This window comes from Salmo salar, chromosome 20 (genome assembly GCF_965601325.2).
Source record: "Salmo salar chromosome 20, fSalSal1, whole genome shotgun sequence".
Classification (NCBI taxonomy): domain Eukaryota; kingdom Metazoa; phylum Chordata; class Actinopteri; order Salmoniformes; family Salmonidae; genus Salmo; species Salmo salar.
The window spans coordinates 47905463-47921023 of record NC_138310.1 but is presented as its reverse complement, the minus strand read 5'-3'; the positions used below and the strand labels follow the sequence as shown (position 1 = coordinate 47921023).

The 15561-nt window shown below is 40.6% G+C and overlaps 1 protein-coding gene and 1 non-coding gene across 2 annotated transcripts; both read left to right on the top strand.

Annotated features, from left to right (window-relative positions):
* The first annotated feature begins 3777 nt into the window (after window positions 1-3777).
* trnastop-uca (transfer RNA opal suppressor (anticodon UCA)) lies at window positions 3778-3864 on the top strand. The gene has a single exon. It is a non-coding gene; the product is annotated as a tRNA-Sec (tRNA).
* A 486-nt stretch (window positions 3865-4350) lies between these two features.
* mrpl28 (mitochondrial ribosomal protein L28) lies at window positions 4351-6399 on the top strand. The gene is made up of 6 exons (XM_045703524.2): window positions 4351-4473; window positions 4781-5097; window positions 5205-5357; window positions 5495-5629; window positions 5841-5927; window positions 6079-6399. Exons 2-6 carry the CDS (start codon window positions 4810-4812, stop codon window positions 6172-6174), a joined length of 759 nt encoding a protein of 252 aa, XP_045559480.1. The 5' UTR covers window positions 4351-4473; window positions 4781-4809; the 3' UTR covers window positions 6175-6399.
* The last annotated feature ends 9162 nt before the right edge of the window (window positions 6400-15561 follow it).

Sequence of the window (15561 nt, the reverse complement as noted above, 5' to 3'; positions counted from 1 at the left end):
TGAAATCAATTAGCAATAACGAGTAGTCATTATGTATAGTTATCATGCATCATACATGTAATTTAGATGTTTATACTTTACAAACACACATTTTATTTCTGTAGTTCTCAAAAGCCATATATAGTAGACAAACCAGTTTAAAATCTATAGGTCTACCAAACAGTTAAGTGGTTAACCATCAAGCGCAGTGATGGGCAAATGTATTTAAACAAATGAGAAGAGTATCATATGAAAAGTATTGTGAGTATTGCATTGTGAAAGGAAATGACTTTATATGAAAGTTATTTCTAGATGAAACACTGATTAGGTTTGGTGAAAAAAGTTACTCTGTGATTTTGTGTGGTTTACTTATTCAATTAAATATGCTTAAAGTTTTTTTTGTGCTCTGTTTTAAGTTTTATACTAAGAGTTGTGAAATTGTACCACATACTTGTGAATATAGTACTAAAGGGATAAAATAAATGGTAAAGCTGAAGGCATTCTGAATGAGTATAGGAAATGACTATAGGAAAAAAGAACTGGCTCTATGGATACAAAGAACAAATAACTTCTAAACTTGTTCAACAATGTTATGAAAACACTGTAACCATCTGTTCAGATAACCAGCAGTGTGTATTCATAGTTGCCAAGGGAAGCCAGGCTTCCACAAACGATTGACCAATAATTTTTTTAAATAAAAGTATATTTAATCTGTGTTTTCATAATTTTCCTTCAATTCGCAAGAGACTGACTGTATCTCACTGGAGAAAGCATCCAAGCAAGCGAAACAGCGCCCCTCTGTCTCCGTATGTGTAGGCCATCTATCTGATGCGGTCTGGTCATAATGAGTATGACATTGTTGGCACCCATAGCATTGAATGCAAGGGTAGCCAGTGAGCATTTGGCCTAACTTAATTAAAAAAAGTATAAAATAATAGCCAATCAGTGTTGAGCTAAACTGAGTCAGCTCAACTGTGAATGGTCCTGGTGCACCAAAAGAAAGTGTCAAGGGAAGCCAGTTTGGATATGGCTTCACTCCTAACACATAAATACGTAATCGATAGAAACAACTTCAATTGAGACAAATTTAATTGTTGCATCTCGTTGTGTTGTTGTTTGTACTTTTGCTTTTACTTAATTCTCTGTACTGGCCAATGATTATAAAGGCTATTCTGACCCAACCATAAAGTGCATTGTACCCTGGACTGAGAGGATGGAAGTTCAATATGTATGTAGCTAGATGTAGAAGGCTAATGTTAATTAGTTAACGTTGCCCATGAAAGGAAGTTAGGCTAACGAGCAAACATTTTAGCCAGGTAGCCTAGGGCAACAACAAATAAAAGCTTGTACTCTATGACAGAGTCATACACTTTTTCATCCGCATTAAAGAGAGGAGGATAGCATTGGCTTTTCTCTGCAAGTAGGGTGAGTCAACAGGTTTTTCTAGTTGCATGAACACACACACAAATCAGAACCATGGACAGACACATTATATTTCATTTACGTTGATTGGACCAAATTGTTTTAGGTATCTTTTAGTTGTCACTGTATTTACACTAAGCATAGTTGATTTCATGATGTTGAAATGTTGCAGTTGAAATGGTGCTGGAATAGTGGAGGCAGCTACTGTTTTCTTTGGGAATTGCAGTAACTCTCCATGGTTCTAAATTAATACTTTCTTGACCTTGAACTTTCTTGACCATGCTATAGTGTAGGTCATGTAAAAGTTTGTTACATGCAATATGTTTTGTGGATTTCACCAGACAGAGCTTGCTCTCTGGTTTTGTGATGAAACAAAGGTGTGGTTGAATTTATTCTGCCATTGTATCTTCGTATTGTCTCGGCCTTAGGCATATATCACAGTCGCAAGGCATATGAACTAACAAGTTATAGAGCATGCAATGCAATTTTCACAACACATAAGTTGTAATATGGCATTCTTTTCTGGCTTGGCTTCCCCAGGGATTTTACTCTATGGTGGGCTTTTGCACAGTTGGGGCACCATCTATGGTGGGACAGTGGGCAGGCTTCTGCACTCTATTTATAAATGTGTTTCCCTCTGCCATATGATACACCGAAAGCAACTGGCAGCAAAGACCTGAGCACAAAACTTGGAGATATACCGCAGCATTCAACACCATGGGCCAGAAAAGTTTGAATACATTGGCCATGCTGTAAATCCAGCATTACTTCTGCCGCGTTCAAAACAACTGGAGGTTGGAACTGGGAACAGACTTCAGTGAGCTCAAGACATCTGGGAACTCTGAAAAAACGAGCTCCGACTGGGAAAATGCATATTGAATCATTTTGAACTTCATCCAACTCTCAATTCCAACTTGGGAAGTTGGGCATCTTTCTGGAGCTCCGACTTTCCAAGTTGGTATTCAGAGTTGGATGACGTTCAAAACAATTTTCTCCAGTCGGAGCTCGTTTTTTTCAGAATTCCCCGTTGTTTTGAATGCGCTGTAGTTGGAAGTCAGAGATGTATTTCTTAATTCCCAGTTCCGAGTTCCCAGTAGGTTTGAACGCGGCATACGATGCTCCAACGCGACATACCCATCTAATTGGTGGTGGTGAGATAAGAGACCGTATGTCAGACTAAATTGCAATTGACTAACATAGCCCCACATTAAAAAGTATGTGATGGTGAGTTGAGAAGACAATCAGAAATAATGTTAAAATGTTTTTCGATTGACTGCCATAGCCCCAAATAAAATAGTAAAAATTGGTTCTTTCACATTGTTGGGGTCACAAGAATCAAAACGGTGTGGTGGCGGGCCAAATCAGTTTGTGAACCCCTGTTTTAGTATATACAAATATACAGTACATGCGTGATCCTGAAATATCATATGGATTGCTTTCATAAGGTTGTGTGCCAATCTTCATCGAAAGCGCTGGAATAAAATAATTTTAACCAAAGACATTCTGCTTCCTTTGTGCACAAAACATGTCTGAAATGAATGAACCCACAAATGAGAAAACCAAAGTCATGTTCTTCCTACGTTAGAGACACTGATTACATAGCCTAATGTATTTTTATTTTTTATTTTATTAAAATGTAACCTTTATTTAACTAGGCAAGTCAGTTAAGAACAAATTCTTATTTACAATGACGGCCTACCCCGGCCAAACCTGGACGACGCTTGGCCAATTGTGCGGCGCCGTATGGGAATCCCAATCACAGCCGGATATGATACAGCCTGGATTCAAACCAGGGACTGTAGTGACACCTCTAACACTGAGATGCAGTGCCTTAGACTGCTGCAACCACTCGTGCATTTTGTCATAATTTCTCTTTATGGTGGGCAATTCTACCTTCAGTGTCCTGCCAACCACATGCAGTAAATAGGCCTACATTTACAGTATTTTTCCTAAGATACCTCTCTACAGAGATAATAAAGTAAGATAATTAGGTGGGTGCTTACATTGGTCCTATTTCACACATGAGACACCCTTGGGGAGTTGGGTCAGAGCCAGGGATCAGACATTATTTATTATTTGACGGTGACCCTGGATACAGACTATAGAAACTCCACCCCTTATTTATCAACCAGCCAATAAAATCTGAGCTATTTTGCATTATTTCGAAAAGCCCTCCTTTAACAACAAATTTCGTTTAATATTTGTATTTCTTTCATTATAGAGTCAATAAAACGCTTGTTATTTTCAATGGAGCAAATGCTTACATTCCTTATACTAAATAGCATGGTTGCTTTCGCCACAAAATTTGGTCACCGAGACTGAAACACTTATGTACACTGTCAGGTATAAATTGTCTTTGGAAACTCACTATTAAATGCCCGGATGAGCCTCGGTGGTCCGAGGTGCAGGCTTCAAACCTGTAGCTGCTTAGCGGCAGAGTGGTTCAATTCCACCTTTCGGGCGTAAATTCTGAGGGTCCGTTACCTATCGCAATTCATCGCAATTCGCTAATAGAGAATTCTACGCAACAACAAAAATCAGTTTGTGATAGTGCTCTTGAAATGAAATGGCTACAGTTGTTAATACTTCACGTCTGCTCTTGTTGGAAGGTTTTATTTCAACCTAGTCATTCTTTCTGATATATTTGAGTCATGCTTTCTAATACAGTTTGGTATTGATGATGAAAAGTAGCCTAGCGGTTACATTAGAGCGTTCGGCCCGTTACTGAAAGGCCGTGGGTTCGAATCCCCGACCCTTGAGCAAAGCACTTGACTGCTTCTGCTAAATGACTAAAATGAGATGACCGGTCAATCAAAAGTCAGATGCTGCGCGCGCCGCGGCCCACATTGTGTGCATCTTTCAACGAACCAGACCGGATGTACATAATGACTGGCAAGCCCAATAAACCAATCACCACCACGTAAACGTATTTTTTCTTAACCAATCAATGTTCTTCTTAGAGTGGGCGGGACCATCTTTTACGGAAATGTGTGCATGTCCTTGATTATGAAGTAACGTGGAGAGAAATAAGCTTCATCTGATGGTGTAATTTGTCGCTTATCCAATTCAAAGGTAAATTGCTATTTGAGCTGAGTAGAAACTAGTATTTGGCAACCATTTTGGAATTATATTATAAATGGCTTCATTGCTGTCCTATTTAGTGATCCCAACGTGCGGTATTGTTCGCCGTTGACTGCTGGACAATACAGCAGCAACATAGATAGCTAAATTAGCTAGCTACACCGACCTTACCTTGCTGTTGTCTAACAATGAGTTTAACACAAGCACATTTAAATGCAACGATATTCCTTTAACGAAATAAGAAAGGAACTGTAAATAAGACTAATCTTTGCCCTATGGTATTTTTATGTTTCCCCAGCTAGGCGTGTGTCAACACCAGCTCAGACCATGCCTCTCCACAAGTACCCCCCAAAAATCTGGGAAGCCATGAAACTGAAGCAGGGGATCTATGCCCGCCTCCCCAAACACTACCTCTGCTCTCTGGAGGAGACCACGCAGCCCACCCCGGTCCACTGGAAGGCCCTGGGAGTCAAGTACAGGGCCAACCCTAAAACAGGGCACAAGGAGCGGGTACAAGACGTCCCCATCCCCATCTACTATCCCCCAGAGTCCCAGGATGGCCTATGGGGAGGCGAGGGATGGATATCAGGCTTCAGATATGCCAACAATGACAAAGTGAGTACTATGCAGGGCATTAATTAACATTTGTTTTGTTCCCTGTATTCACATACACACTTTATTCTATATCTGAGCATGCATCCTAACATTGTCTCTCTCTTCAGCTCTCCACCAGGCTGGAAAGAGTCTGGAAGCCACAGCTGTTTACCAGAGAGTTGTACAGTGAGATCCTCAACCACAAGTTCACCATCACCGTAACGGCTCGCGCCCTAGACCTCATTGATGCCGCCTACGGCTTTGACTTCTACATCCTGAGGGTGAGAGAGGAGGCTGCATGTTGTCATCTTTAGCTATAGTGTGTGAACATATGTCAATTCTCCAACGTGCCGTGTTTTGAGAAGATGACACTTAACATGGGTTTCATCATCCAGTGACTTGATTGATTCTCTTCCAGACACCAAAGGAGGACCTGAACTCCAAGCTAGGAATGGACCTGAGGCGGGCCATGCTCTTGAGGCTGGCCTTTAAAGACACCCAGCTCTACCCAGAGGACCCTGCCAAGAGGGAGAAGATCTACACCAAGTACAAAGTGGGTTTGTTATGTTTTGGACCATGATGGTTTGAAGTATTAACACACTTTTTTTTGTCTTGAGCGTTCATCAAAGTTGCTATAGGAGATGATGCAGCAGTTCATAAAGTCAATGAAAGTGCTGCACAAAGTTTGTGGACAGTTAAAAGATCTCATTACATTGTCTCTCCCTCTCATTCTGTCCTCGCCCCTCTTCCCTTGCCACCAGTAGCAGTTTGAGATCCCTGCAGAGGAGGCTGAGTGGGTTGGCCTGAGTGTGGAAGAGGCCGTGGAGAAACAGAGACAACTGGAGCACAAGGTAACTGCATTGTTTCAGTCAATAAGAACAGGTGTCACTCAGTAATCACCCTGCCAGGGTAAACATGCACGGTCGATATCGACTAATGTTTTGGTTTTATCCGCTCTGTCCCATACTCTCTCTCACTGGACTCTATTGTTTTGTGTCCCAGGAGCCAGAGCCTCTGTTCAAGAGTTGTGTGGAGAATCTGGTGAAGGAGCTGGCCATCCAGAAACTCTCTGAACCACAGCTGGTGGAGAAGAAGTAAGGGTCATTTTCTGAGGAGCACTGACAGTGCTCCTCCTGTTGACAGTGACACTTGGTCCCATTGAAAGACCCTTATTAATTCAGGTTCTATTTTTCAGCAGCTAATTTGGACACATCTCCATCTGGGTTGTTACGATGTAAATATATTCCCATTTCTCTGTTTGATAGTGAGACTTTCCTTAATCAGTGATATATCATTTGTCTGAGGAATAAAATATTCACATTTCTTGATCTGTTTTTATTGATCGTTTGATGCCTAATCTAGACTGTCATGCTCCAGTTTATCCTCTAGGTGGAGGTGTTTATCAGTTTTTCAGTATCACAATTTAAGAAAGCTAGAAGACAGCCAGGAGCCTTATTTATCAAAGGTGATTGCGCACAAAAAATACTCTAAACCTTGCTTGTGGCAGTTTTCCCACAAAAGTTGGTATTGATAAATGTTGAACTTAATGGGAAAGTGTGCGTATCGCAGGTACAGTTCATACAATATGCAGAAGACACATTTTGGTTGAATGCATTGTTGTGCAACTGACTAGGTATTTCATTTCCCCATGCGCATTCACATTTTCTAGTGGTTGAACAGTTGTATTGCAAGCAAATATTGTTATTTTGGAGGAAGTGGAGGTGTTTGATTCATGTGTATTATAATAATGGTAGGCTAATTAAAAAGAATATGTAGGTCCAATTATAAAACGGATACATTAGGAGATCAGAAAGCAGCATGAATCCTAATATGTTTCTTTTGCTTTTATTTGTTTTATAGCCTAGGCCTAAATCATTATCATATTGCAGGACATCTCTCCTTTTCAGTCATGACTGGTTTATTCCTGCTACACAACGAATAGGTAGTTCCACGAAAAGAGTGCCTTTTGCATCCCTTTTATATTTTAAGTGGAAATTGTGCACTAATATTGAATTTTAAAAGCCTGTTATTAAATGAAGTGCCCTTTTAATATAGACCGCATGGAGAAGTCAATACATCTGAATAAAGGCTTGCTAAAGTGTCCCTCAGTCAATTCCTCTGTTTCTCCATCATTGTAAAGCCCTAGTTATTTTGTTGCTTTGACAAATTCATTTCTGAAGATAATTATTTAGTTATTAATTTACGTCTCTCCCTAATTTTAAGGTCAACCCTGTTGTGGTAACTGAACTCGCTTTTTAAAATGAAACTATTCCTTTTTAAATATTTATTTAAAAAAAAACATTGAACATCTATTAGTCAAATCATAGTGTAAAAGCAGGTGAGCTGGTTCTACTCTTTTTGGCAATTTTGTGGTGGAAAAGTGAGCGGGTCGAGCATACAAAGTTTTTGTGAAGCTTGGATTCAATTGCCACTCCCTGTTGCACACAACAAGGTTCCATTCCCCCTGTCACAATGGGATTTGTGGCTGATTTAAGAAATCATCAACCTTGTTACTTTATTTGGCACTTAGTAATGTTTCTATATTTAACCACTTGCGTGTTCCAGGCGGAGTTGTAATCCTCGTTCACGAGTGCACAAATATACACTGAACAAAAATATAAATGCAACATGTAAAGTGTTGGTCCCATGTTTCATGAGCTGAAATAAAAAAATCCCAGAAATGTTCCTTATGTACCAAAAGCTTACTTCTCTAATTTTGTGCTAAAATTTGTTTACATCCCTTTTAGTGAGCATTTCTCCTTTGCCAAGATAATCCATCCACCTGACAAGTGAGGCATATCAAAAAGCTGATTAAACAGCATTACACAGGTGCACCTTTTGCTGGGGACAATAAAATGCCACTAAAATGTGCAGTTTTATCACACAACACAATGCCCCAGATGTTTTGAGGGAGCGTGCAATTGGCATGCTGACTGCAGGAATGTCCACCAGAGCTGCCAGATAATTGAATAAATTGAATATTCATTTCTCTACCATAAGCCATTTTAGAGAATTTGGCAGTATGTCCAACCGGCTTCACACACGCAGACCACTCGTAAGCACTCCAGCCCTGGAGCTCCCCATCTGGCTTCTTCACCTGTGGGATCGTCTGAGACCAGTCACCCGGACAGCTGATGAAACTGTGGGTTTGCACCAGCGAAGAATTTCTACACAAACTATCAGAAACCATCTCAGGGAATCTCATTTGGTTGCTCATCATCCTCACCAGGGTCTTGACCTGACTGCAGTTCAGCGTCATAGACAACTTCAGTGGGCAAATGCTCACCTTCGATCGCCACTGGCACACTGGAGAAGAATCCCAGTTTCAACTGTACCGGCAGACAGCATGTATGGTGTTGTGTGGGAGAGTGCTTTGCTGATGTCAACGTTGTGAACAGAATACCCCATGGTGGCGGTGGGGTTATGGTATGGGCAGGCATAAGCTACGGACAACGAACACAATTGTATTTTATCCATGGCAATTTGAATGCACAGAGATACTGTGACGAGATCCTGAGGCCCATTGTTGTGCTGTTCATCCGCCCGCCAACACCTCATGTTTCAGCATGAGATCCATGTTGCAAGGACCTGTACACAATTCCTGGAAGCTGTAAATGTACCAGTTCTTCCATGGACTGCATACTTACCGGACATTTCACCCATTTGAGCATGTTTGGGATGTTCTGGATCAGCGTGTTCCAGTTCCCACCAATATCCAGCAACTTCGCACAGCCATTGAAGAGGAGTGGGACAACATTCCACAATCAAAAGCCTGATCAACTCTATGCCCCTACCTTTTTTCAAGGTATCTGTGACCAACAGAAGCATATCTGTATTCCCAGTCATGTGAATAGATTAGAGCCTAATGAATGTTTTTGACTGATTTCCTTATATGAACTGTAAGTCAGTAAAATCTTTGAAATTGTTGCATGTTGCATTTTTGTTCAGTGCAGTATGGCTCTAATTTATCAATAAAAACATGCATATGCAGTAGAGGTCTTAACGGATAAACCTGTACCGAATACCTGAGACCTGATCTGGGACGTGAGCGGGTCCGGATCCAGAATTCTAAGTAATGTCACGGGACGGATCTGATGTGATTGTCATGGGCTGTAAGTATGTGTAATTTTAACTGATTTGTCCAGAAGGGTCGGTACAGATTTTCACAAGCTCTGTTAAGTTAGATGGGGAGCGGTGGTGAACAGCAATCTTCAAGTCTTTCCATTTTGAATTCAGGTTGTAAGACAACAAAATGTGGAATAAGTCAAGAGGTATGAATACTTTCTGAAGGCACTGTATGTTCCATACCACAGTTTGATAATTCCCAATCATTTGTTGCGCACACAAATCCTACAATCTCCACCTATGCCAGATTTTAGTACGAAATGTACTCACGGTTGATAAATGAGGCGACATGTCATCATCATGGCATTAATCTAAACACAACAGGCAATAGCCTACAGTAATTGAATCTTAAACAAATAAACTCATTTTTCTCATTACAATTTGAATATAACCCTCCTGTGTTATGTCCCACTCTCTCTCTATTTGTGCTTTTTGGGAGATTACAAGGACTAGAAGGCAAGATAGACTTCGTCTTATTTATACCACACACCCCTTAACTCACTTAAATGGCAGATAGACCACATACACCCATGTCTATGAATTCCCTTATATGGAACCAATGATATTATTGAAAAATAAGCTGCTTGGCTCTTCAGTAAACACAGTTTATTTTGTGGCTTTCGCTTTCGACTCCTTCAGTGTGCCAGCACATGTCCGCTGTAACTGTTTCCATAACCAAATGGTTTGTGGTTAAGACACTTGTTGGGCGGGGAGTCCCTGTTAGTTGGGGGACTCCTGTGGCTGTAGTAACCTAGCAACAAAGTATGAGTTCTCAACAATTACCTGTTTACAGGTTCATCCTCACCTTATAAGGATAGGCGATGTTGTATGCCAAAGACTTAAATTACCCTTACTGTAAATCTAATGTATGATGGCACTCGTTTTCCCCATAGGCCCATACCTTTTTTTTTTACCTGTCTTTATGCCATTACACAGGCAGAGTCTACGATGGGAATGCACAGTACGCAAACTAAGCAGTAAACAGTGATTTATACTATGTGTGGATCATCATTCAGGGAATATGCCTCTGCTGTGTGGTCAGTGTCTTGAGTGATTTGATTGTAAAGATAGTGAATGGAATGACAGTGTAGTATGATATAGATTTGAATATGGACATGTGACTTGAGAGCTTCTCAACTACTTTGAACTTGACGAGATGTGAGAATTGAGTGCTTTGCTCCATTCCCTTATGATTATATGCATACGCTACTGTTCAAAAGTTTGGGGTCACTTAGATTTTTTTTTTTAAGAAAAGCACATTTTTTGTCCATTAAAATAACATCAAATTTATCAGAAACACAGTGTATAGACATTGTTAATGTTGTAAATGACTATTGTAGCTGGAAACTGCCGATTTTTTTATGGAATATCTACATAGGCGTACAGTGGACCATTATCAGCAACCATCTTTGCAACTCTGCCTAAAAGGCCAGCATCCCGGAGTCGCCTCTTCACTGTTGATGTTGATGTTGAGACTGGTGTTTTGCGGGTACTATTTAATTAAGCTGCCAGTTGAGGACTTGTGAAGCATCTGTTTCTCAAACTAGACACTCTAATGTACTTGTCCTCTTGCTCAGTTGTGCACCGGGGCCTCCCACTCCTCTTTCTATTCTGCTTAGAGCCAGTCTGAGCGTTGTACGAGATCTTCAGTTTCTTGCCAATTTCTCGCATGGAAGAGCCTTCATTTCTCAGAACAAGAATAGACTGGCGAGTTTCAGAGGAACGTTATTTGTTTCTGGCTGTTTTTAGCCTGTAATCAAACCCACAAATGCTGATGCTCCAGATACTCAACTAGTCTTAAGAAGGCCAGTTTTATTGCTTCTTTAATTAGAACAACAGTTTTCAGCTGTGCTAACATAATTGTAAAAGGGTTTTCTCATGATCAATTAGCCTTTGGAAATGATAAACTTGGATTAGCTAACACAACGTGCCATTGGAACACAGGAGTGATGGTTGCTGATAATGGGCCACTGTACGCCTATGTAGATATTCCATTAAAAAATCTGCCTTTCCAGCTACAATAGTCATTTACAACATTAACAATGTCTAGACTGTATTTCTGATCAATTTGATGTTATTTAAACGGACAAAAAAAATGTGCTTTTCTTTCAAAAACAAGGGCATTTCTAAGTGACCCCAAACTTTTGACCGGTAGTGTACATGTTTCCATTATGTCATTGACTGACAAGTAGGTTGGTGGGGAGGTTTATAGATTTCTAGTTTTACTTGATAGACCTATAATAAATTGAAATCAAGCACTGAGTATACAAAACACTAAGGACACCTGCTCTTTCCATGACATAGACTGACCAGGTGAATCCAGGTGAAAGCTATGATCCCTTATTGATGTCACTTGTTAAATCCACTTCAATCAGTGTAGATGAAGGGAAGGAGACAGGTTAAAGAAGGATTTTTAAGCTTTGAGAGAATTGAGACATGGATTGTGTATGTGTGTCATTCAGAGGGTGAATGGGGAAGACAAAATATTTAAGTGCCTTTGAACGGGGTATGGAAGTAGGTTCCAGGCGCACTGGTTTGTGTCAAGAACTGCAACACTGCTTGGTTTTTGACCCTTAACACTTTCATGTGTGTATCAAGAATGGTCTACCACCCAAAGGACATCAGCCAACTTGACACAACTGTGGGAAGCATTGGAGTGAAAATGGGCCAGCATCACTGTGGAATGCTTTCGACACCTTGCAGAGTCCATTCCCCGATAAGTTGAGGCTGTTCTGAAGGCAAAACAAATCTATATTAGGAAGGTGTTCCTAATGTTTGGTAACATGTTTTAGAGGGACTGTTCATTATGAAAGTTGAATCATTTTGCGTTCAAACTTTTCCCCTATTGTAACCATTGTGGTTCAGGGGGTGACAACACTATCAGCTAAATTCAGAAGATAGTATCTTGTTTGCAAATTTTTTCCACACAACGATCAGCCAGTCAGCCTACCAGGCCAAAATCCCCTTGAATCCCCATAGAAACAGCTATGTAGGCCATCTCTAAACCACAACAACACCATAGACTGCATTTATACAGGCAGACCAATTCTGATATTTTGCCACTAATTGGTCTTTTAAACAATCAGATCGTTAATTTGGCAATAATTGGGCAACCTGTGTAGACGCAGCCTTTGTGACTGGTTGTGTTCATGTGGCCCATGATAAATTACAGCTGCTAAGTCCCACTGTGTAGGGCCATCAACATTCAGTGATCCCAAACCAGGGTTGGGTAAGGTACCTATAAATGTAATTTGTTTGACTAGTTACCTGTCCAAAACTGTAATCAGTTACGTCACTTTTGGATTACCTAAACTCAGTAACGTAATCTGATTACTTTCAGTTACTTTTGGATTACTTTCCCCTTAAGAGGCATTAGAAGAAGACAAAAAGGATCCATCATAGTGGTCTTTGACTTGTGGTCAGACTTGCTCTGGTGGAACAAAGTTGGGCCTTTTTTCAATGCTGAATTGAATGTCATTGAGGAAAAAAAGAAAGGCGTCAATGTATTTTTTTCGCAAACATCCTATCGGAATGTTAGTCATCCATGAAGTAATCTAGTTTTTAAAAAGTATATGTAATCTGATTACAATATTTTTTTCTGATAACCTGACAGATTACAGTTAGTTGTTTATAATCAGATTACATTTAATGGATTATATGTAATCAGTTACTCCACAACCCTGTCCGAAACCACTAGGAGGCAGTAGAGAGTCTGCTAAAATGAAGTGCAAGGGAAATGGTCAAGTTTTACCACTTCCAGGCCTTATCATGGCTCATCCTTATAGCAAAATCCACTCCTATAATTCTGTTATACGGTAATTAAATTTCATCCTTCAACATGATTTAAATGATTTAATCGTTCCACATTTAGGACAATCTAGTTTAAATTAATTCTATAATATTATACAAAAATATTGAATAACACGTCACAAAGATTCAAATTGTCTCACACACACAGGTTACGTTTTAACACCAGAAAAGGTGGAGAGAGGAAAGGTTAAACGTTGACTTTTATGTCACACATTCTCATTTGCATTCAAACACATTTGCAGAACAATACAGTAAGTGATGTGTGAGTAAGACGAGGAGATATGGGGATTGTTGTGTGGCCACACAGGACATTTCAACTCCCTCAATCAGCATTTTTATAGATGGGAACTTTCAATATCCAAGCCCCTTACTAGCTGCCAATGCTTTGTATTCGCTCACTTGCTTTGTCTTCCCACCATTGTCCTTATATTACAGGGAATAACCACACTGAGAGGGTAGCTGCAGGTTACACTCACTACTAGATAACCTCATGTCTATGCTTTCTTATGACTAATCTAAATACTGGGAAAAGCTCTTCTGCATGAATCTGTAGAAATGTTACGTTACAAAATCCAAAAGTTAATTTCTGGGCAAGTATGCAAATTCTCCGAAAGCTGCTGAGCTAGTTTTAAAGTGAATTCAGACCAAAGCAGGAAAAACTTGAGCATGTACAGTAGGTCTATAGAAATAAAACCATTCATGTGAGCGTGTATACTTTAGTCAAGTATGAAATGTACTATAGTCAAGTTTGAAATGTGTATTGGTTTTACCTCTAGTAATACTCATCAGGGTGTGACTAACTTTAGTCACACTAACTGTGTGTACATGTGGGAATGAAACTTTTGGCTGTGAGCCCAGTGTGGGGTTTCCCTGTGGCTTTATGCCACGCTTTTTCCAGTGTTGGTCAACAGTGAAAAAAGCACATTGTGAAATACACCTGCTCAGACTGGGCCTGTACGTCTACAGGAGGAGCAAAGAGACACCATTTAACTGGGATATTCAGCTTCTATGTTATTATTGAGCTTATCAAACACATGTACGTCGTCATATTGCAGTTCATATTGAAGCTCTCTCCACTGGCTTCCAGTTGAAGCTCGCATCCGCTACAAGACCATGGTGATTGCCTACGGAGCTGTGAAGGGAGCGGCACCTCCATACCTTCAGGCTCTGATCAGGCCCTACACCCAAACAAGGGCACTGCGTTCATCCACCACTGGCCTGCTGGCCCCCCTACCTCTGAGGAAGCACAGTTCCCGCTCAGCCCAGTCAAAACTGTTCGCTGCTCTGGCACCCCAATGGTGGAACAAGCTCCCTCACGACGCCAGGACAGCGGAGTCAATCACCACCTTCCGGAGACACCTGAAACCCCATCTATTTAAGGAATACCTAGGATAGGATAAAGTAATCCTTCTAACCCCCCCCCCCCCCCTTAAAAGATTTAGATGCACTATTGTAAAGTGGTTGTTCCACTGGATATCATAAGGTGAATGCACCATTTTGTAAGTCGCTCTGGATAAGAGCGTCTGCTAAATGACTTAAATGTAAATGTAATATTGTTCACCGTGGACCTGTAAAGAGAGATCCATTCGGGCTTGTGCTGTTCAGCAGATAAGGGTGGTGTGAATTGTGCCTCTCTTTCACTGGGTTGTGTTCAGTAGGCATAAAAAAGGAGTAAACCGCCTAAACTTCTCTCCTGTAAAAACATTTGAAAACATCGTTACTGTTTGTGCCTAATAAACAGAACCTGGGTGAAAGCTTGAACTGCTGCCGAGATTATGATTTTACAGTGGCCTTAGAACTTCCCATAATGGTCCTCTGACTCAGCAAAAACTGAACACGAGGGATTAAACTATGACGGTTTAATAAATACATCCAAATAGATATGGTTAAAAATAAACGAGAACAAATTTCAGAGGTACTACACACAAGCTGTATGGGAGAATGAGTCATTGTTGACGCAGTGACTCAGAGGTGGTGCGAACTTATGAGGCAAAAAGCCATATCCAATGGCATTGGAGTACAAAGTGAAGCGCCTCATCAAAGTGCTTCCCCAGAAACTGGTGGGGCTAACATAAGAGCATTTCTGCTTTTACACCAGTTACATACAATTCAAATAATATATTTCTGTGTATTACAGTAATTCTCAAGTCACAACAGTCAAGTCAGGTCCCATGTACACGACTGGGCAGGTTGTGTGGGTGAGGTTAGGGGAAGTCACGTTGTTTTTGTAGTAAATGTGAGTGCGGCGTTAGGAATGTGAGGGGGATGGACTCTGACCGGCAACAAAAGCTGGCTGCTAAAAACAGGATTGCATTAAAAGCAGCCGAGCCTGAACACTACAACGGACCCAGGAGGAGGACACACACTCGTCTGACTCCCCGTTCTCCCACAGCCGTTGTGTCTTTCATTCAGTCCCCTCTCTTTTTCACTCTCCTTTCTGTCATCGGACAGTTTGCTTTTTACATGTAGTAAAAACTTACCATGTCAATTATATTACAAATGAAATAGCCTATACAACCAACAACAAAACGCACTTGATGTGACCAAGAG